This window comes from Myotis nattereri, assembly GCF_964212035.1.
Source record: "Myotis nattereri genome assembly, chromosome: 4".
NCBI classification, from domain to species: Eukaryota; Metazoa; Chordata; class Mammalia; order Chiroptera; family Vespertilionidae; genus Myotis; species Myotis nattereri.
In genome coordinates this window covers 40165354-40181973 of record NC_138079.1, presented here as the reverse complement: position 1 = coordinate 40181973, position 16620 = coordinate 40165354, and the positions used below count along the sequence as shown (strand labels likewise).

The 16620-nt window shown below is 38.6% G+C and overlaps 1 protein-coding gene across 3 annotated transcripts in view; it reads left to right on the top strand.

The window, feature by feature from the left end:
• The window catches only part of CERT1 (ceramide transporter 1), a 101032-nt gene that overhangs the window by 5879 nt on the left and 78533 nt on the right, over positions 1-16620 (top strand). For all 3 annotated transcript variants that reach the window (XM_081089435.1, XM_081089433.1, XM_081089434.1), the window contains 2 exons: positions 3188-3322; positions 12666-12782. In XM_081089435.1, the coding sequence (XP_080945561.1) occupies positions 3188-3322; positions 12666-12782 (252 nt within the window). The remainder of the gene's footprint in view (positions 1-3187; positions 3323-12665; positions 12783-16620) is intronic.

Sequence of the window (16620 nt, the reverse complement as noted above, 5' to 3'; positions counted from 1 at the left end):
CAAATTAACTGCCAGCCAAGATGGCGGCCAGCAGCCAGGCAGCTTGAAGCTAACATGAGGCTTGCTTGCTTCAGTGACGGAGGAAACCAACATTCCCCGGCTGCCTTTCCAGCCTCTGAGCTTGCAGTTTGAAACATTGTTACAAATATAGAAGCTAAACAAAACCCCAGAAACCTGATTTCAGCCCACCGGGATCTCAGAGCTGGGGTTGATACAGTGTTTCGATTATAGAACCAAAACAAACCAGATACCTGCTTTCAGCAGCAGAGGCCTCAGAGCTGGAGCCAGAGCTAAAGCTGGCCCAGAGTAAAAAAAAAAAAAGAAAAAGAAAAAAAGGTTGGGAACTTCAGTCACTGGCCAGCCTGAAAACAGCCCTCAGCCCCTCACCCAGACTGGCCAGGCACCTCAGTGAGGACCCCCACCCTGAAGGGTGTGTGACCAGCTGCAAACAGCCATCATCCCCTCACCCAGGCTGGCCAGGCACCTCAGTGGGGACCCCCACCCTGATCCAGGACACCCTTCAGGGCAAACCAGCCGGTCCCCACCCTTGCACCAGGCCTCTATCCTATATAGTAAAAGGGTAATATGCCTCCCAGCACCGGGATCAGCGGAGCCACGAGGCCTCCCGGCACTGGGATCAGTGTGACAGTGGCGGCGCTCCAACCCCCTGATCGGCCCTGCTCTGTGGGTGATAGAGGGCGGTGCCCCAACCCCCTGATCCGCCCTGCTCTATGTATGACAGGGGGCAGTGCCCCAACTCCCCTATCGGCCCTACTCTGTGAGTGACAGGGGGGAGCTCCTCAACCCCCTGATGGGCCCTTCTCTGTGCGTGACGGGGGGAGCTCCCCAACCCCCTGATCGACCCTGCTCTGTGCGTGACGGTATGGAGCCCCAACCCCCCTGATGGGCCCTGCTCTGTGAATGACAGGGGGCAGCGCCCCAACCCCCTGATTGGCCCTGCTCTGTGCATGACACGGAGTGGCGCCGCAACCTCCCCATCGACCCTGCCTTGAGTGTGACGGGGCAGTGCCCCAACCCCCCAATCGGCCCTACCCTGGGCGTGACTGAGGGTGGCAACGAAACCTCCCGATCCGCCCTGCTCTGTGCATGACAGGGGGCGGCGCCCCAACTCCCCAATCAACTCTGCTCTGAGCCCAACCAGGGGCTGCACCTAGGGATTGGGCTTGCCCTCTGCCACCCGGGAGCAGGCCTAAGCCAGCAGGTCGTTATCTCCCGAGGGGTCCCAGACTGCGAGAGGGCACAGGCCGGGCTGAGGAATCCCCCCTGCCCCCCGAGTGCACAAATTTTTGTGCACCCGGCCTCTAGTTTGTTAATAACATATAGATTTCAGGTATACAACTGAAACTTAATATTTTTATATTCCATTGCATGCTCACCACCAAAAAGTCTGATTTCCATCCGTTATCATATATTTGACCCTCTTTACCCATTTCACCCTTCCACCACTTCCCTTCCCCTCTGGTAACCACCAGTCTGTTATCTGTATGAGTTTGTTTTTGTTTTGTTTGTTACTTTTTGTTTTACATTCCACATATGAGTGAAATCATATTTTTTGTTCTTTTCCACACCATCTGATTATATTTCATCTTGTTGTCAGAATGACAATATTTCATTTTTTTTGTCTGAGTAGTGTTGTGCGTGTACACACACACACACACACACACACACATACATCTTTATTCATTCATCAGTGGACACTTAAGTTGTTTTCATATCATGGTATTGTAAATAATACCTCAGTGAACATAGGGGTACATATATCTTTTCAAAAAAGTATTTTCATATTTGGATAAATACCCAGAAGAGGAATTGCTGGACCATGTGATAGTCTATTCTTAATTTTTTTAGGAACCTCCATACTGTTTTCCATAGGGACTGCACCAATTTATAATCTCAAACAGAGCAAGAGGGTTCCCTTTTCTCCACATCCTCTATAACACTTGTTATTTTTTGTCTTTTTTTTTTTAATATATTTTATTGATTTTTTACAGAGAGGAAGGGAGAGAGATAGAGAGTTAGAAACATCGATGAGAGAGAAACATCGATCAGCTGCCTCCTGCACATCTCCTACTGGGGATGTGCCCGCAACCCAGGTACATGCCCTTGACCGGAATCGAACCTGGGACCTTTCAGTCCGCAGGCCGACGCGCTATCCACTGAGCCAAACCGGTTTCGGCTATTTTTTGTCTTTTTAAAAAAATATATTTTATTGATGTTTTACAGAGAGGAAGGGAGAGAGATAGAGAGTTAGAAACATCAATGAGAGAGAAACAGCGATCAGCTGTCTCCTGCACACTCCCCACTGGGTATGTGCCCGCAACCAAGGTACATGCCCTTGACCAGAATCGAACCTGGGACTCTTGAGTCAGCAGGCCGACGCTCTACCCACTGAGCCAAACCAGTTAGAGCTATTTTTTGTCTTTTTGATAATAGCTGATCTAATGGGTATGAGGTAATATCTCATTGTGGTTTTGATTTGCATTGCCTTAGTAATTGGTGAAGTTGAACATCTTTTCCTATGCCTATTGGCCATCTGTTTGTCATCTTGGAAAAATGTCTGTTCAGATCCTCTGTCCATTTTTTAATTGAATTGTAGTTGTTGTTGTTGAGTTATATGAGTTCTGTCCAAATTTTAGATATTAGCCCTTTATCGGAAGTATCATATGCAAATATCTTTACCACTTGGTTGGTTGCCTTTTTGTTTTGTTGGTGTCCTTTGCTGTGCAGAGGCAAAGCAGAATTTTATTTTTTAAGGGGGAGAGGGAGAGATACAAACATCAGTGAGAGAAACATCACTGCCTCCGGCACGCCCCCTACTGGGGATCAAGCCTGCAACCAGGCATGTGCCCAGCCTGGCAAGAGGCAAAGCAGAATTTTAAACTGAAATCTGCTTCTATTTTATTCCTCAAATGTTAGAAGAAAATATTATATTATATTGATCTATTTATTTTATAAAAAATTACTGAAAATCATTATACAATCTAGAAAATACCAACTTTCCACTTGTTATTTTTACTAATTATTATTACGTTAGAACTTTTAACATTTTGGTTTTAAAATCAGATTGATTGCTATTTTAGAAAGTTTGGATTTCTAAAATACTGACTTACTGTTTTTTGTTTTCCTCCCCCCACCCCTCTCCACCCCGCCTTTCTTCTATTCCCAGTGGACAAACTACATTCATGGATGGCAAGATCGTTGGGTAGTTATGAAAAATAATACTTTGAGTTACTACAAATCTGAAGATGAGACAGAGTATGGCTGCAGAGGATCCATCTGTCTTAGCAAGGCTGTCATCACGGTAAGTTTCTGTTGTCTTTCATTAAACAGATACTTACTGAGCATCAACTATACACCAGGAACTATTCTACCTACCTAGTATACATCTGTGAACAAAATAGGTAAAAGATTCTTGCCCTTGTGGAGTATATAATCTAATACTTTTTTTTCCATAAAGCTATTTTAGAATGTTTATTGTTACATGCTATTATTTTATATAGACATGTAATAATTAGTTGGTATAGCAAGCCCTTAAGTAAGGCCTTCAGAAAAGGAAAAAAAAGGATGTTAGAAGGATTCATGTCCATTGAGATTGGTAGGTTATTAAAAATAGTAAAGTGTGCAGGGCCAGCTCAGCCAAGGGTTCGGTGAGCCTGACGGGGGCGGTGAAGGATGTAGAAAAGACAGAATAAGCTGGGTCTAGGTGGATCTTCCTGTGCCTGGCTGAGGCCACATAGAGAGATCCAGACAGCAAGCTGAGCCTTTATTTTATAGCCAGAGGTAAACAAGGTAGTGGTCACCATAGTTACAGTGTTCTTGTGAGTTTCACTGTTTTGGTAGCACTTGCTGCATCTCCCTCAGCCCATTAGCTACCCAGATAAGATCTAGGGAGTATCACAAGGTCAAGCCTAACTATGCTAAGAGGGCTGTGCCCTCTAAGCTGGCACTTGTTTGTGGCTTTGCCAACAGGTCAGTCTGAGGCTTAACCCTATAGCCGCCTCCCTACAGTAAAGCAGGAAAATAAAAAAAATACATATCTTTCCCTGGCCAAGTTGCTCAATGATTGGAGTGTCCACCTCTGCACTGAAGGGTCTTGGGTTCAATTCCCAGTCAAGGGCATGTACCTGGTTTGTGGGTTTGATCCCTGACCCTGATTGGGGCATATGTGATGCCTCTCTCACATCGGTGTTTCTCTCTGTCTTCCCCTCCCTACCTCCTGTCCACTCTCTAAAGGGCAATGAAAAAAATATCCTTGGGTGAGAATTAACAAAAAACAAACGTATGTCGGCATTTTAAAATTTTAACAAAATATATAAATCTATGCTTACCAAATTTTTTATGTATAGCTAACACCATGTCTTTGAATGTGGAGTTAAGTTGATCTTGTGTAAACTATATTCATAATGCATGCTTTGTAATTTCCAGTTTTGATATCTCTAAAATAGAATAAAAGCTTAAAGATACTTTAAAAAAAACCCTCTAAATATAGGTTCTTTCTGACTTGTAATGATTTTCTAATATTTTACAGATGTCTTACCTTTATCTAATTCAATACCTTTTAAAGGACTGACTCACCTTTCCTGAATAATTACTTGGTTTACATTCAACTTAGTTTACGTAGGAACAAACCTCTTTTTGTACTTGTATTTCATACACTTACATAATGTTTACTTAAATTATGTAAGAAGTATAACAAGTAAACTGGCATAATCAGGTTTGGGAACAACCAACTGACCGGTTAAGCATATATCTCAACTAGTGGGATCAGAAGTGCCTGGATATACTAAAAATAGCATACTAATAGAGAGTGGTCAGCATACCTTGAATGCAGGTCAGTGAAGGTAGTGTTTGTAGTTAAATTCTGAAAATGGGTATGTTAAAACTTAATCTAGATTTTACTAATACATTCAAAGAGAATTCACATTATGATAGACTTTATATTGCTTATAAAAGTAGAAAGCACTTTGGATCTGTTTTGATATCTAAATCTGACATATGTTTATTTTACACATTTAAGAAAAATCTTATAGTATTTTTCCTTTATTTTTCATACATTCTGCTCCTTTTGGATATTCCAAGTTTGAAAACAAAAGCTTAGTTGAGTATTGAGATAGAAAAACCTATAGAGGAATTGTTTGGAAGTGCTAAGAGTTGAACTACTACTGTCCATTCTTAGGGACAGTTTTAAAAGAACTATTTTGAGCACGTTCAGTGTGGCTCAGTGTTTGAGCGTCGACCTAAGAACCAGGAGTTTATGGTTCGATTCCTGGTCCGGGCACATGCCCAGGTTGCAGGCTCCATCCCCAGTGTGGGGCATGCAGGAGGCAGCCGATCAGTGATTGTCTCATTATTGATGTTTCTATCTCCTTCTCTTTCTCCCTTCCTCTCTGAAATCAATAAAAAAAAAAATTTTTTTTAAAAAGAAATATTTTAAATGTAAAGGCTCAGTATTTATTTTGACTGGTATTTGGTACATTATAGTGTATTTTTAAATTGTATCTAGTTTATTATTTGGGGATTTTATTTCTCTTAAGGTAGAACATTATCCATTCTAGAAGACAGAATAGTGTGTAGAAATGTACTTTCTTGAAGTGTTTTCCTAGGTTCCTCGCCTCCTTTTTGCATATTGCCACATGTTCGTTAGTTACATATTTGACTCTTTGAAAATAATATGTTGATGGTTAATGTGTAAATAGGAAGGAATGAAATTTTATCTTTATTGTTTACTAAGTATTAGTATTTCTAGAGTACCATGCTAATTTATGTAGATTTAAATATAGTTATCCTATCTTAAATTATGGACAATGATAATAGTGCATGGCTTATTCGGGGCAAAGGAAAATTTTTAATGAACATGTACATTGCGTCTGCTCAGGAAAAACTTCTTTTTGTAGATTTTTGTTGTTGTTATATTTGCATGCAGAACTTTGGTGGTTGTTTTTTCTTTTTTTTAATTTTTATAAACATTTATTTGAGCCAAACTGACAGTACATACCCAGGAAGCAAGGTCTCAAATACTCCCTGAGAATAACAGTTTTGCAACTTCTTTTATGCATTTGAAATTGAGGAGGGAAAGTAAGGAAGATTACATGGAGGTGGGAGAAAGCAAGTCAGGAATTGGATTAACTGATAGTTAATAAGATTGTGTGCTCTCTTCAGGGTAGTTATTTCAAAGGGTGTTAACCTAGATGTACAGAAATAATGGACAGGGCTTACTTAAAGCATAGATAAACTTTTAGTAAAGAAGTTATATGTCTGGGGCATGCCTACCACCATGACCTACCTAGTTACAAATTTATCATCAGATCACCCTGTGAGGTTACTTTCTCTTTTTTTTTCTTTCTTTTTTTTTCAGTTTCCCCTTAGTCATACATTAATCTGAAGGATGCATTGATGACCAATATTTTGGTCAGATAGAGTGGTCTCACAGTGCTAGGAAAGGCTTATTCCTAGAAAGTCTCAGTATCGATGGCATCTTGTTCATTGAAGATGAGGCAGTACCGTAACCATGGGAGTCAGATTTTTCCCCAAAATGGCAGGCATCAGGTTGTTACCAGTATTAGGGTTCTTGGGTTTCCCAAGATAGAGACATCAAGAGGAAACCTTAAAGAAATTTCCAGACAGATTTTTATTAAGTGTATGCTCAAGCACAGGGAGGCAGCACAGGGGAAAGGAAGGTTCTCTGAACTGGCTCAAGGGTCTGGCTCTGCTTGGCTGCTTTTATAAGTTGGGGACAAAGTGGGTTTGTGCAAAAAGGTGGGCTTGCAGAATTTTCCATGTGGGGTTGGAGAAGCAAGCAGTTAGAAGGGAGGTAAAATTCTGCTTTCGTGGGAGTGGGAAAGCCAGAAAGTGGAGGGTTGGTGACATTCTTATTGGTGTTTCTTGTGGCTAACTGGGGTCCTTGGGATCACATAAGGGGCAGCAGGGTGATGTCAGTGCTGCATTTTTCTTATCTGGCATTCTTGGGATCCTGAGCCCAAGTACCCATGCTATCTCAAGATTTTAATGGCCTTCATTGAGTAAAAACTACACTCTGATCATTTCTGTCCTGTGCAATATCATGGTCAAGTTTCTGTCACTTTTTTAATATTTAGCATCTAGTATAACATTTACATAAGTCATGAAAAGAGTATTAACAATTATCTTATACATGTTCAGTAATCATAAATAGTTTGACTATATAGAGAAACTCAGAATAAATATATTATTGTGACTAATATCATTAGCAATCAGGTAAAGACAGTAAGACAAAATGTTTGCTGAGTTCAGTATCAATCTGTATATATGCAGGCCTTATTGATGTCTTGGGATAGTTGTCTACCTCTGGTATTGGCAGCTTCTTTTCCTCAAAGAGTCTTTGATGTCTGTAGACAGGAGTAAGATGTCCATTCGCAGTTAGGTACCTGATAAGTTTCCGTCCAATGAGGTTGGAGAGTGTCTTTTATTTGATGCTGTCTTCAATAAACAAAATCTCCAGATGGCAGTCAACTGATCTTTAAAGTGTCTGTCTCCTGGGAGCTCCTTGTGAAAAGAAGGAGTTACCAACTTGGCGTTTTCTTGAAGTGACTCTATCAAACCTTGGCAATGGTATAAGATGTTTCTTTTCAGTAATGTCAGCTCTTAAATTCCTTCATCTGAGTCTAGTTTAAAGATACTGTGATGCATGAAGAAATGCAAAAGCTGAAAAATGGGGAAGCAGAGAGCAGGGAAGAACCCAGCAGTCGTCTTTGCTTTTTCATAGCCCTGACTGTTTAATTTATAACCATGTTTGCCCATACACTGTACCTTAGAAGTTTTCCTACAGATGAGATTTTAACCCTTAAAACTTCAGTTTCTAATGAAAATTAATAAGTAAGCAATTAGCTTTAGCTTGGCAACTTATGAAGACATTTTATAACCTTTAGAAACAGGCTTTTACTGGCAAATATATTTAAGACATTTTATAAACTCTAGAAATATATTTTTATTGATTTCAGAGAGGAAGGGAGAGGGAGAGAGAGATAGAAACATCAATGATGAGAGAGAATCATTGATTGGCAGCCTCCTGCACACCCCCTACTGGGGATCGAGCCCACAACCCCAGCATGTGCCCTGATTGGGAATCGAACCATGACCTCCTGGTTTATAGGTGGACGCTCCCACTGAGCCATGCCGGCCAGGCTTTTCCATTGATTTTTAGAGAGAGCAGGAGGGAAGGGGAGAGAGAAAAAGAGAAACATCAGTGTAAGAGGACACATTGATTGGTTGCCTCCTGAATGTGCCCAAACCGGATCTGGGGATTGAACCTTCAGTGGGCAGGCTAATGTTCTAACTGCTGAGCCACACAGCCAGGGCCTGCCTTCTTAACTCTCATCTCTAGGGGACTCCCTCTCACTGTGTCACCTTCAATCACGTTATATACCTATTTCAGGATCTTATCTGGCTTGCTCTTTCCTGCCCTGGATCTTTTTTTAAAAAATAGATGTTTTTATTGATTCCAGAGAAGGAGAGATAGAAGCATCATTGATGAACCCTAGCCAGTTTGCTCAGTGGATAGAGCATCAGCCTGCAGACCAAAGGGTCCCAGGTTTGATTCCAGTCAAGGCACATACCTTGGTTGCAGGCTTCTTCCCAACCTGGGCCTTGGTCAGGGCTCATGCAGGAGGCAACCAACTGATGTGTTTCTCTCACATCGATGTTTCTGTCTTTCCCTCTCTCTTCCACTCACTAAAAACCAATGGAAAAATACCCTCGGGTGAGGATTATCAAGAAAAAAACAAAGAAAAAGAAAGAAAAGAAAAGAGAAAAGAAAAAGATACACCACTGATGAGAGAGAATCATTGATCAGCTGCCTCCTACATGCCCCCTTGACCTCCCCACTCAGTTCAACCACTGAGCCACACCGGCTGGGCCCCTGGATCTTTACATGCACTCCTCCCCTCCCCCCAATTATTGCTTAGAGAGAGGAAGGGAGAGAGAGAAACATTGATTGGTTGCCTAACCCAGTGGTCAGCAAACTCATTAGTCAACAGAGCCTAATATCAACAGTACAACGATTGAAATTTCTTTTGAGAGCCAAATTTTTTTAACTTAAGCTATATGGGTAGGTACATTGTTATTAACTTAATTAGGGTACTCCTAAGGCTTAGGAAGAGCCACACTCAAGGGGCCAAAGAGCCGCATGTGGCTCGCGAGCCGCAGTTTGCCTACCACCTATGTGCCCCAATTGGGAATTGAACCCGCAACCCAAGGTATTTGCCCTGATAGGGAATTGAACCAGCAACCTTTTGGTGTACAGGAGGATGCTCAACCAACTGAGCCACTCCAACCAGGTTACATGCTGAATGTTTTCCTTCTTTGTTCATTTTTTTTTTTAAATATCCTTGGGAAGGATTTTTTTTTTTCTTTTTTTACAGAGAGGGGTAGAGAGTTAGAAACATGGATGAGAGAGAAACATGGATCAGCTACTTCCTGCACACCTGCTACTGGAGATGTGCTTGCAACCAAGGTACATGCCCTTGACCGGGATGGAACCTGGGACCTTTCAGTCTGCAAGCTGATGCTCTAACCACTGAGCCAAACCTGTTAGGGCCTTCTTTGTTCATTTCATTTCATCCTTCTCTTGGCTGAAGTATTATTTCTTGGAAGCCTTCCCCTAGCTAGGTTACTTCCTTTTATTATAGGCTTTCTCAATATGGTGTACCTTTCTTAACTATGGCTTGTTATATTTGAAGTTTTACATTTTGTGTGTGATTATTTGGTCAATGTGATCTCTGCAAAGGATCATAGCAGTTCATCCTCTCCATTATATTCTCAGTGCCTTGAGTAGTGCTTGGTAAATAATAGGTGTGCATAAATATGTCATTGGTTGGTTATTTACATAGATAGGTAAAAATGAATGGTTTAGATCATGATTGTTCAGTAGAAGTATAATGTGAGTCACAAATGCTGAGATGGAAGTAGGAAAACAGAATCAGACAGCCTTAGGACGTTATTGCAAATAATTCAGGTGAAAGGTGATAGTGGCTTGGACCACAGTAGTAACGGTAGAGATTATGAGAAATGATTGGATTCCAGACTCATTTTGAAGGTAGAGCTGACAAGATTTGCAGATTTGCTGGTGGATTCCTTATAGGGTGTGAAAGATGAGGAGTCATAGGATTTCAGGTCTAAGCAGTTGGTAGTTACCATTTCCGAAAGTTCAGAAACCTGCAAGAGAAGTTTGGGGAGGGAGGCATATCAGATCAGTTTTAGATATATTGAGATGCGTCATAGGCATTTAAGAGAAAATAATAGAGAAGGCAACTGAGTGAAAGTCTAGAGATCAGGGAAGAGGGCCTTATGATTTTTCAACTATTTATGGTGCCTATCCCACCCAGTCTTTTCTATGATTGACAAAATGGTGATTTTTCAACTCTACAAACTACTTCCATAAGTATCAGTCAGCACTTTTGTCTTTTAACAAAAGTATTACATGTGATTTATAGAAAAATATATAGGCAAACAAATTAAGGCAATTAGTCCTAATCATACAATTTAAAGGTAGTTATTATTAATCTTTCTTTCATACACTAACTGTATTAAAATTGCTGTATAATCCACGGAGAAGGTATTCTTGTTCAGCTTTTTTTTTTTGTGGTTATTAGACCTTATTATTATTGAAATGAACTTCTGTGAACTTATCTGAGATATATACCATTATGATCAGGCTATGGGGTAAACATAAAAAATCAGGAAACTCAGAAATTTTAAGAAATAATCTAAAGAATTTTAGAGAATATGCTAGGATAGATTTTGGTAGTACCACAGTTCTGGTTGAGTGGGATGTAGTATCATGGAAGTACAACTGAATAGAAAATTTAATTATACTGTATTTTTTCTGAAGAAGAACTATTGCTGTAGCCTATATACACTTTCAATCTGCCCTGTTTTCAGCCCCATTTGGGGGCAGGTGCAGTGGAGTGGGATGAGCAGGAGCGGCGCAGCACCCAGCCCGGGCTCAGAATTCTACCCTGCGCCGCTTTGCACACTACTTCGTGCTGTGCGGGCTCAACTCAGACAGCAGGCTGGAGCCCAATGAGCTGGCGGGTAAGGCCAGACTGCAGCAGTGTGGAGGTCTACTGATCCCCGCAGGCCAGGCCAAGGGACCCACCAGGGCATGAATCCGCGCACCAGGCCTCTCGTAGTCATATGAGGCCAGCACATAGTGATTCAGGAAATGTTTAATGTGTATACTTTAGCCAGTCAGAACTGTGGTTTATTGTCTTAATCTTAAAAGAAATAGTTTCATAGGCTAAAGAACATTGTGGAGTTCTATAATTTTTGCTAAATAAATTGATAAAGATAAAAGATTGATGCTATTAAGGGGGAAGAGAATAAACAATAAACCCTGGAAATGCGAAGTGTAAATTTTCTTCAGCAAATCAGTTTACTGTTACATTGATGAATCTCTGTACTCTATCCAGTAGACAATGATGTGATTCTGTAATATTGTAATTCACTTATTGGGCAAAAAATTAAGATACTAATTTTATACATTCTTATGAATAATGTAAAACACTAAACCAAATAGTTGACATTTTCACTGTGTTTACATTTTGACTCAAAAGCAGGCAGTTTCCACTATCTAACATAAGTCTGATGTATTATTCATTTTATCTTTGCTTTTCATTGAAAGCTCTCCTGACTGTTACTATCAAAGACATACAAAAGCCTAGAAGTTAATTTGAGATACTTTGGAGAAAATGTTAACTATTTTGTGATAGAATATAAAAATAACTTGTTTTTTGAAATCAAACTCTTCATGATGAGAATTTATTTTTGAATAATGGAGGCAGAAAAAATGTAATGTCTTTCCTAAGACTTATTTTGGACCTTTTTCTTAAATAAAAAAAATATCTTTTTTATTGATTTCACAGAGAGAGATAGAAGCATCAATGATTGATCAGCTGTCTCCTCCACACCCCTTACTAGGGATTGAACATGAAACCTGGCATGTGCCCTGACCGGGAATTGAACTATGACCTCCTGGTTCATGGGTTGACATTCAGCCACTGAGCCACCCCAGCTGGTCTATTTTGAACCTTTTTTAATTGTGCCTTCAGTAATGTTTCCATTAGTTTAGCTAACTAAAAGCATTTGATGAAAAACACTTTTTTGAAATATATTTATAGCTTGTGTCACCTCATTTGTAGGAATGGTGAATGAAATTTAGTGTTTGGTAACTTTACCCTTGTTGTTACTCTTCATCTGAGGACTCTTCAAAAAAGTTATTTGAGCCCTGGCTGGATTGCTTAGTGGTTAGAGTATCAACCCGTGAACTGAAGGGTCTCAGGTTCTATATAAGGGTATGTACCTCAGTTGCAGGTTCTATTCCTGGCCCCATTTTGGCGCATACAGGGGCAACCAATCAGTGTGTCACTTGTGATGTTTTTCTCTCTCTCTCCCTCCTCCCTTCCACTCTGTCTGAAAATCAATGGAAAAAATATCCTCAGGTGAGGAGTAAAAAAAAAAAAGAAACAACGAAAAAGTTACTTGAGTAGAAAAACAAAAGAATAGCAAGAGTGTCCCACCAGCCAGAATGGGTTATGTTTATTGCTGTAGAGTATGATACTTCTAAGAATATAATTAGTTTTGTTTTTCACTTTCTACTTTTTTCTCTACAGCCCCATGATTTTGATGAATGTCGATTTGATATTAGTGTAAATGATAGTGTGTGGTATCTTCGTGCTCAGGATCCAGATCACAGACAACAGTGGATAGATGCCATCGAACAGCACAAGGTAGGGTCTCCAGTGTTTACTTGTCCATCTTGAGATATATTGTGTTTGACTGAAAAGTTGTACATTGTTTGGGTGGTAAAATTAAAGCAGTACAGAATTAAATTTGTGAAATACTTTTATTTCTAAGGGACTTTTCTATGATAAATATTTTTAATTGTTAACTAAAATAAAATATGCCCTTTTTAGTAAACCAAATCTTGATTTTCCAATTTAGGATTTGCTTCATAATAAATGCCATTTACATGATCTGGATAAAAGAATTTTTGAAATAACATTGGATTGTAAAACCCTAATATTTAAAAACTTCAATGTTAGGCTCATCATAACTATTTTGGATAAATTCTTAGTGTAAACATTTGCAAATCATTTTTTTGGTAAGTATGGAAATATCTCATAATAAACCTTTAGGATAAAATATATATATATATATGCGCCACATTCTTGTAGTTTAAAGCTAGTCTTTGACTTCTGCTATGATATTAATAAATCTGCATTATTAGTTAATTCAGTATACCATGGTAAACCAAGGAATAAGGAAAGTTATAAATTTACCATGCCACTCCTGAGTGACTTCAAGGGAACTTTGCACATGTTCACATACTTGCCTATACTTGTTCATTTGGGTTTTACAGAGTTGTAGTTGAAACGCCTTTTTTGGTTGAGAGGTGCAAAATATGTACACACACAAAGCAAGAAAAACCAGTCTGACCTTGGATACCACAGGCACATTCTTCTTGATATTGATCATGCATTAGCTTTTATTGTCTGATTATTGATTCTGAATTTTTCCCAGCCTAAAGAAAACTGGTGGTGATGTCCATCTTTTAATCTCTGTTTTAGCTTTAGTATTATATTGGTTTTTGAAATTTTGTGGTCCTGTCTGGTGTGGCTCAGATGGTTGAAGTGTCATCCTATGCACCAAAGGGTTACAGGTTCGATTCCCGGTCAGGGCACATACCCAGGTTGCAGGTTCGATCCCCAGTCAGAGTGAGTACGGGAGACAACTCTCTCACATCAGTGTTCCTTTTTCTAAAATAAAAATAATATAAAATAAATAAAAATTTTGTGAATCTTAATTATCTTAGTATTAATTTAGAAAAGAGTCTAAAAATGGGAAAATGGGAACAGTTTTCTGTTATTTAAAAAAGAGATGAAAAATAAAAAATATAATAATAATAAAAAGAGATGAGAATTACAGATTCTCACTGCGTTGGAGCCAGGCCTACCTGGAATCAGACACTGCAGCCTCTGCCAAGTATAACATATGTGGCCCTTGGTATGATAATTCATCTCTTAGTGTGTGTTAGGAATACATGGGATAATATATATAAAGTTATTTACCACAGTGGCTGATATATCTTCCCATTCATGACATAGTGGAAAAAAGAATGGGCTTTGGAGCTACAACTAAATTCACTAAATTATACCATGGTGTTTCTGGATGAAGAGGTCTGCATTCAGTGAGAGTTGCTAAATGTGCACATAAGGAGAATGGCCTAGTTTGTGAATTTAATCAGGGCCAGCCCTCTTAATGATTAAAGATGTTATTAAGTAGAACTAATTTTTATTTTTTTAACTGGGATGATTTCTAAAGGCTTAGTTGATTTAGATTACAGGGCTATTTTTTTTCTGTTTAATTAAGCACATTTTATTTTGCTTGTTTTTCCTAGCATACTTCCAGTTTGTATTTTCTTTTTTAATGAAGACGTATACATGAAGCATATATTTCTTCCATATGATTGATTTGTTTGAACAACAGATAGATATAATCTTTGGGTCTCTTTCAGAGCACTGTGACTTAAGCTGAGGTAACAGATTTTTGGTGAATTTAAGTTCTTAGAAAAGAGAGTCAGCAGCAAGTTCCAGATACATTGTAAACGTTTTCTTTCAGATTTCTAAAGATAGTTTATTCATAGACAAGAAAGAAGGAATAGTAATTGTTATTCTTAATACTTAATTATTTAATTTTAATGTAAAATATGTGATATATGCCAACTAAGCAACATATCAGTAAATGTAAATTGCATGTGAATTATAAAAGTAAATTGAGTTATTAAACTATCATGGAGGGAGAAAATTCAAATGCTATCACCAAATATAATCAGCAATTTATTTTTTATTTTATTTTTTTTAGGAATGAGGTAGTGAGATGTTTTCTAATTCATTCTTCAATCTCACTAAAGAACATTGAATGTGGAATCTACATTTATTAATTTTACTATTTAAGCATGAATTGCTGTATTGCTATTCAAAATTAATATCAAATTGTTAAGGCATGATGGTGATGATGATGATGATGATGGTGATGATGATGATAGGAGCTCTACTGTTTATTGAGGATCAGGAAGTACTAGCTATTGTTTGTACTTCATGTGCTTTATTTTCTTCCTACTGTCCTGAGAGATGAGGGAAGTATTGTTCTACAGAAGAGAAAACTGAGGTTTAGATTAAAATTAAGTAACTTGTCTGAGACTATACTACCTTCTAGTTTCTTAGGATTCAGTTTTATGTTGGTTCGCTTTCTATGTTTAAAAATAATTTCCATAAGTTTACCTTGTGCAGGTTATAGTATATCATCTGATTTCTACCATATATATGCAAGACACATATGAACTCATCTTTCTGCCCATGGCATCTGCTTTCCATTGTATTATTTGGTGTTTGAATACTGGATTCTGAGGTCTGACAAATATGGGATTGAATTCTGGCACTATTATGTAATAGCTTTGTGACACTGGTAAGTTACTTAAAGAAGGAAAGATGACAGTGCGCTCCCCCCCCCCCCCAAAAAAAAACACAAAAACAAACAAACAAGCAAGCAAGCAAAATAACCCCGTTATGATAACCCAAGAGTGTTGTACTTTAAAGTTGACCTGGATTTTCATCATTCCAACTCATTCAATTCATAGTTACTTTCTCATGGTCCCATATGTCCTTATGATGGTTGGACAGGACACTTGGAATAGCGGATTTGTCTTTTTCTCTTTTAATGTCATCAGATGGGCTTTCGTTGTCTTTTTTTTGCTATTACCTGACAGGTTTGAGTAATTTGTAATATTTGGAAGAAGTTCAGGGTTTCTGTTCTTTTCCTTCCAGGAGGCCCTTACGCTCATTATAATAACTTCTGTGTACTAGTCCACTTTTCCCTCTCTCTCTCTCTCTCTCTCTCTCTCTCTCTCACACACACACACACACACACACACACTAGCAGTTCTATCTTACAGGACCTTTTTAACAATAATGTAGTGATGATGATAATGATAGCTAACATTTTTGAGAATTAACATATGCCAGATATGGTAATAAACTATATACATTATCTCATTTTAGTCTCGAAAACTTATGAGTTTAACATTATTATCCTATTTTTACAGATTAGGAAATTGAGACATAGGTTAAGTAACTTGTCCAAAATCAAACTGCTAATTAGTGAAGGAGCCAACATTCAGACCCAGGTCTATCTGACCTAAGAACCAGAGCTTTTGGCCAGCAAGCACTTCTGTCATCCTATAAGTATGTATGTATTTGAAATGTATTTTGTTGGCTTAAATCATGGGCTTTTTAAATTTCAATATTCTCATTTTAATATGTTCTTCATATCTCTTGTGTTTATTTTAAACCATAAGCTTCTTAAAGTTTCAGTTATACAACTTCTTTGTAGTAATTAGCAAAGCGTTGAGCACATAAAATTTCTGTTGAAATAATTTTGCAGTATTTTAAAACATGGGGGGAAATAATGTGATTTTTGAAGTGGGTTTCTTTTTCTTTTAATCTTTATAGTTGGTATTAGAATAATTACTGACAAAATTACAATGTAGAGTTCTATATTTTCTGTGTA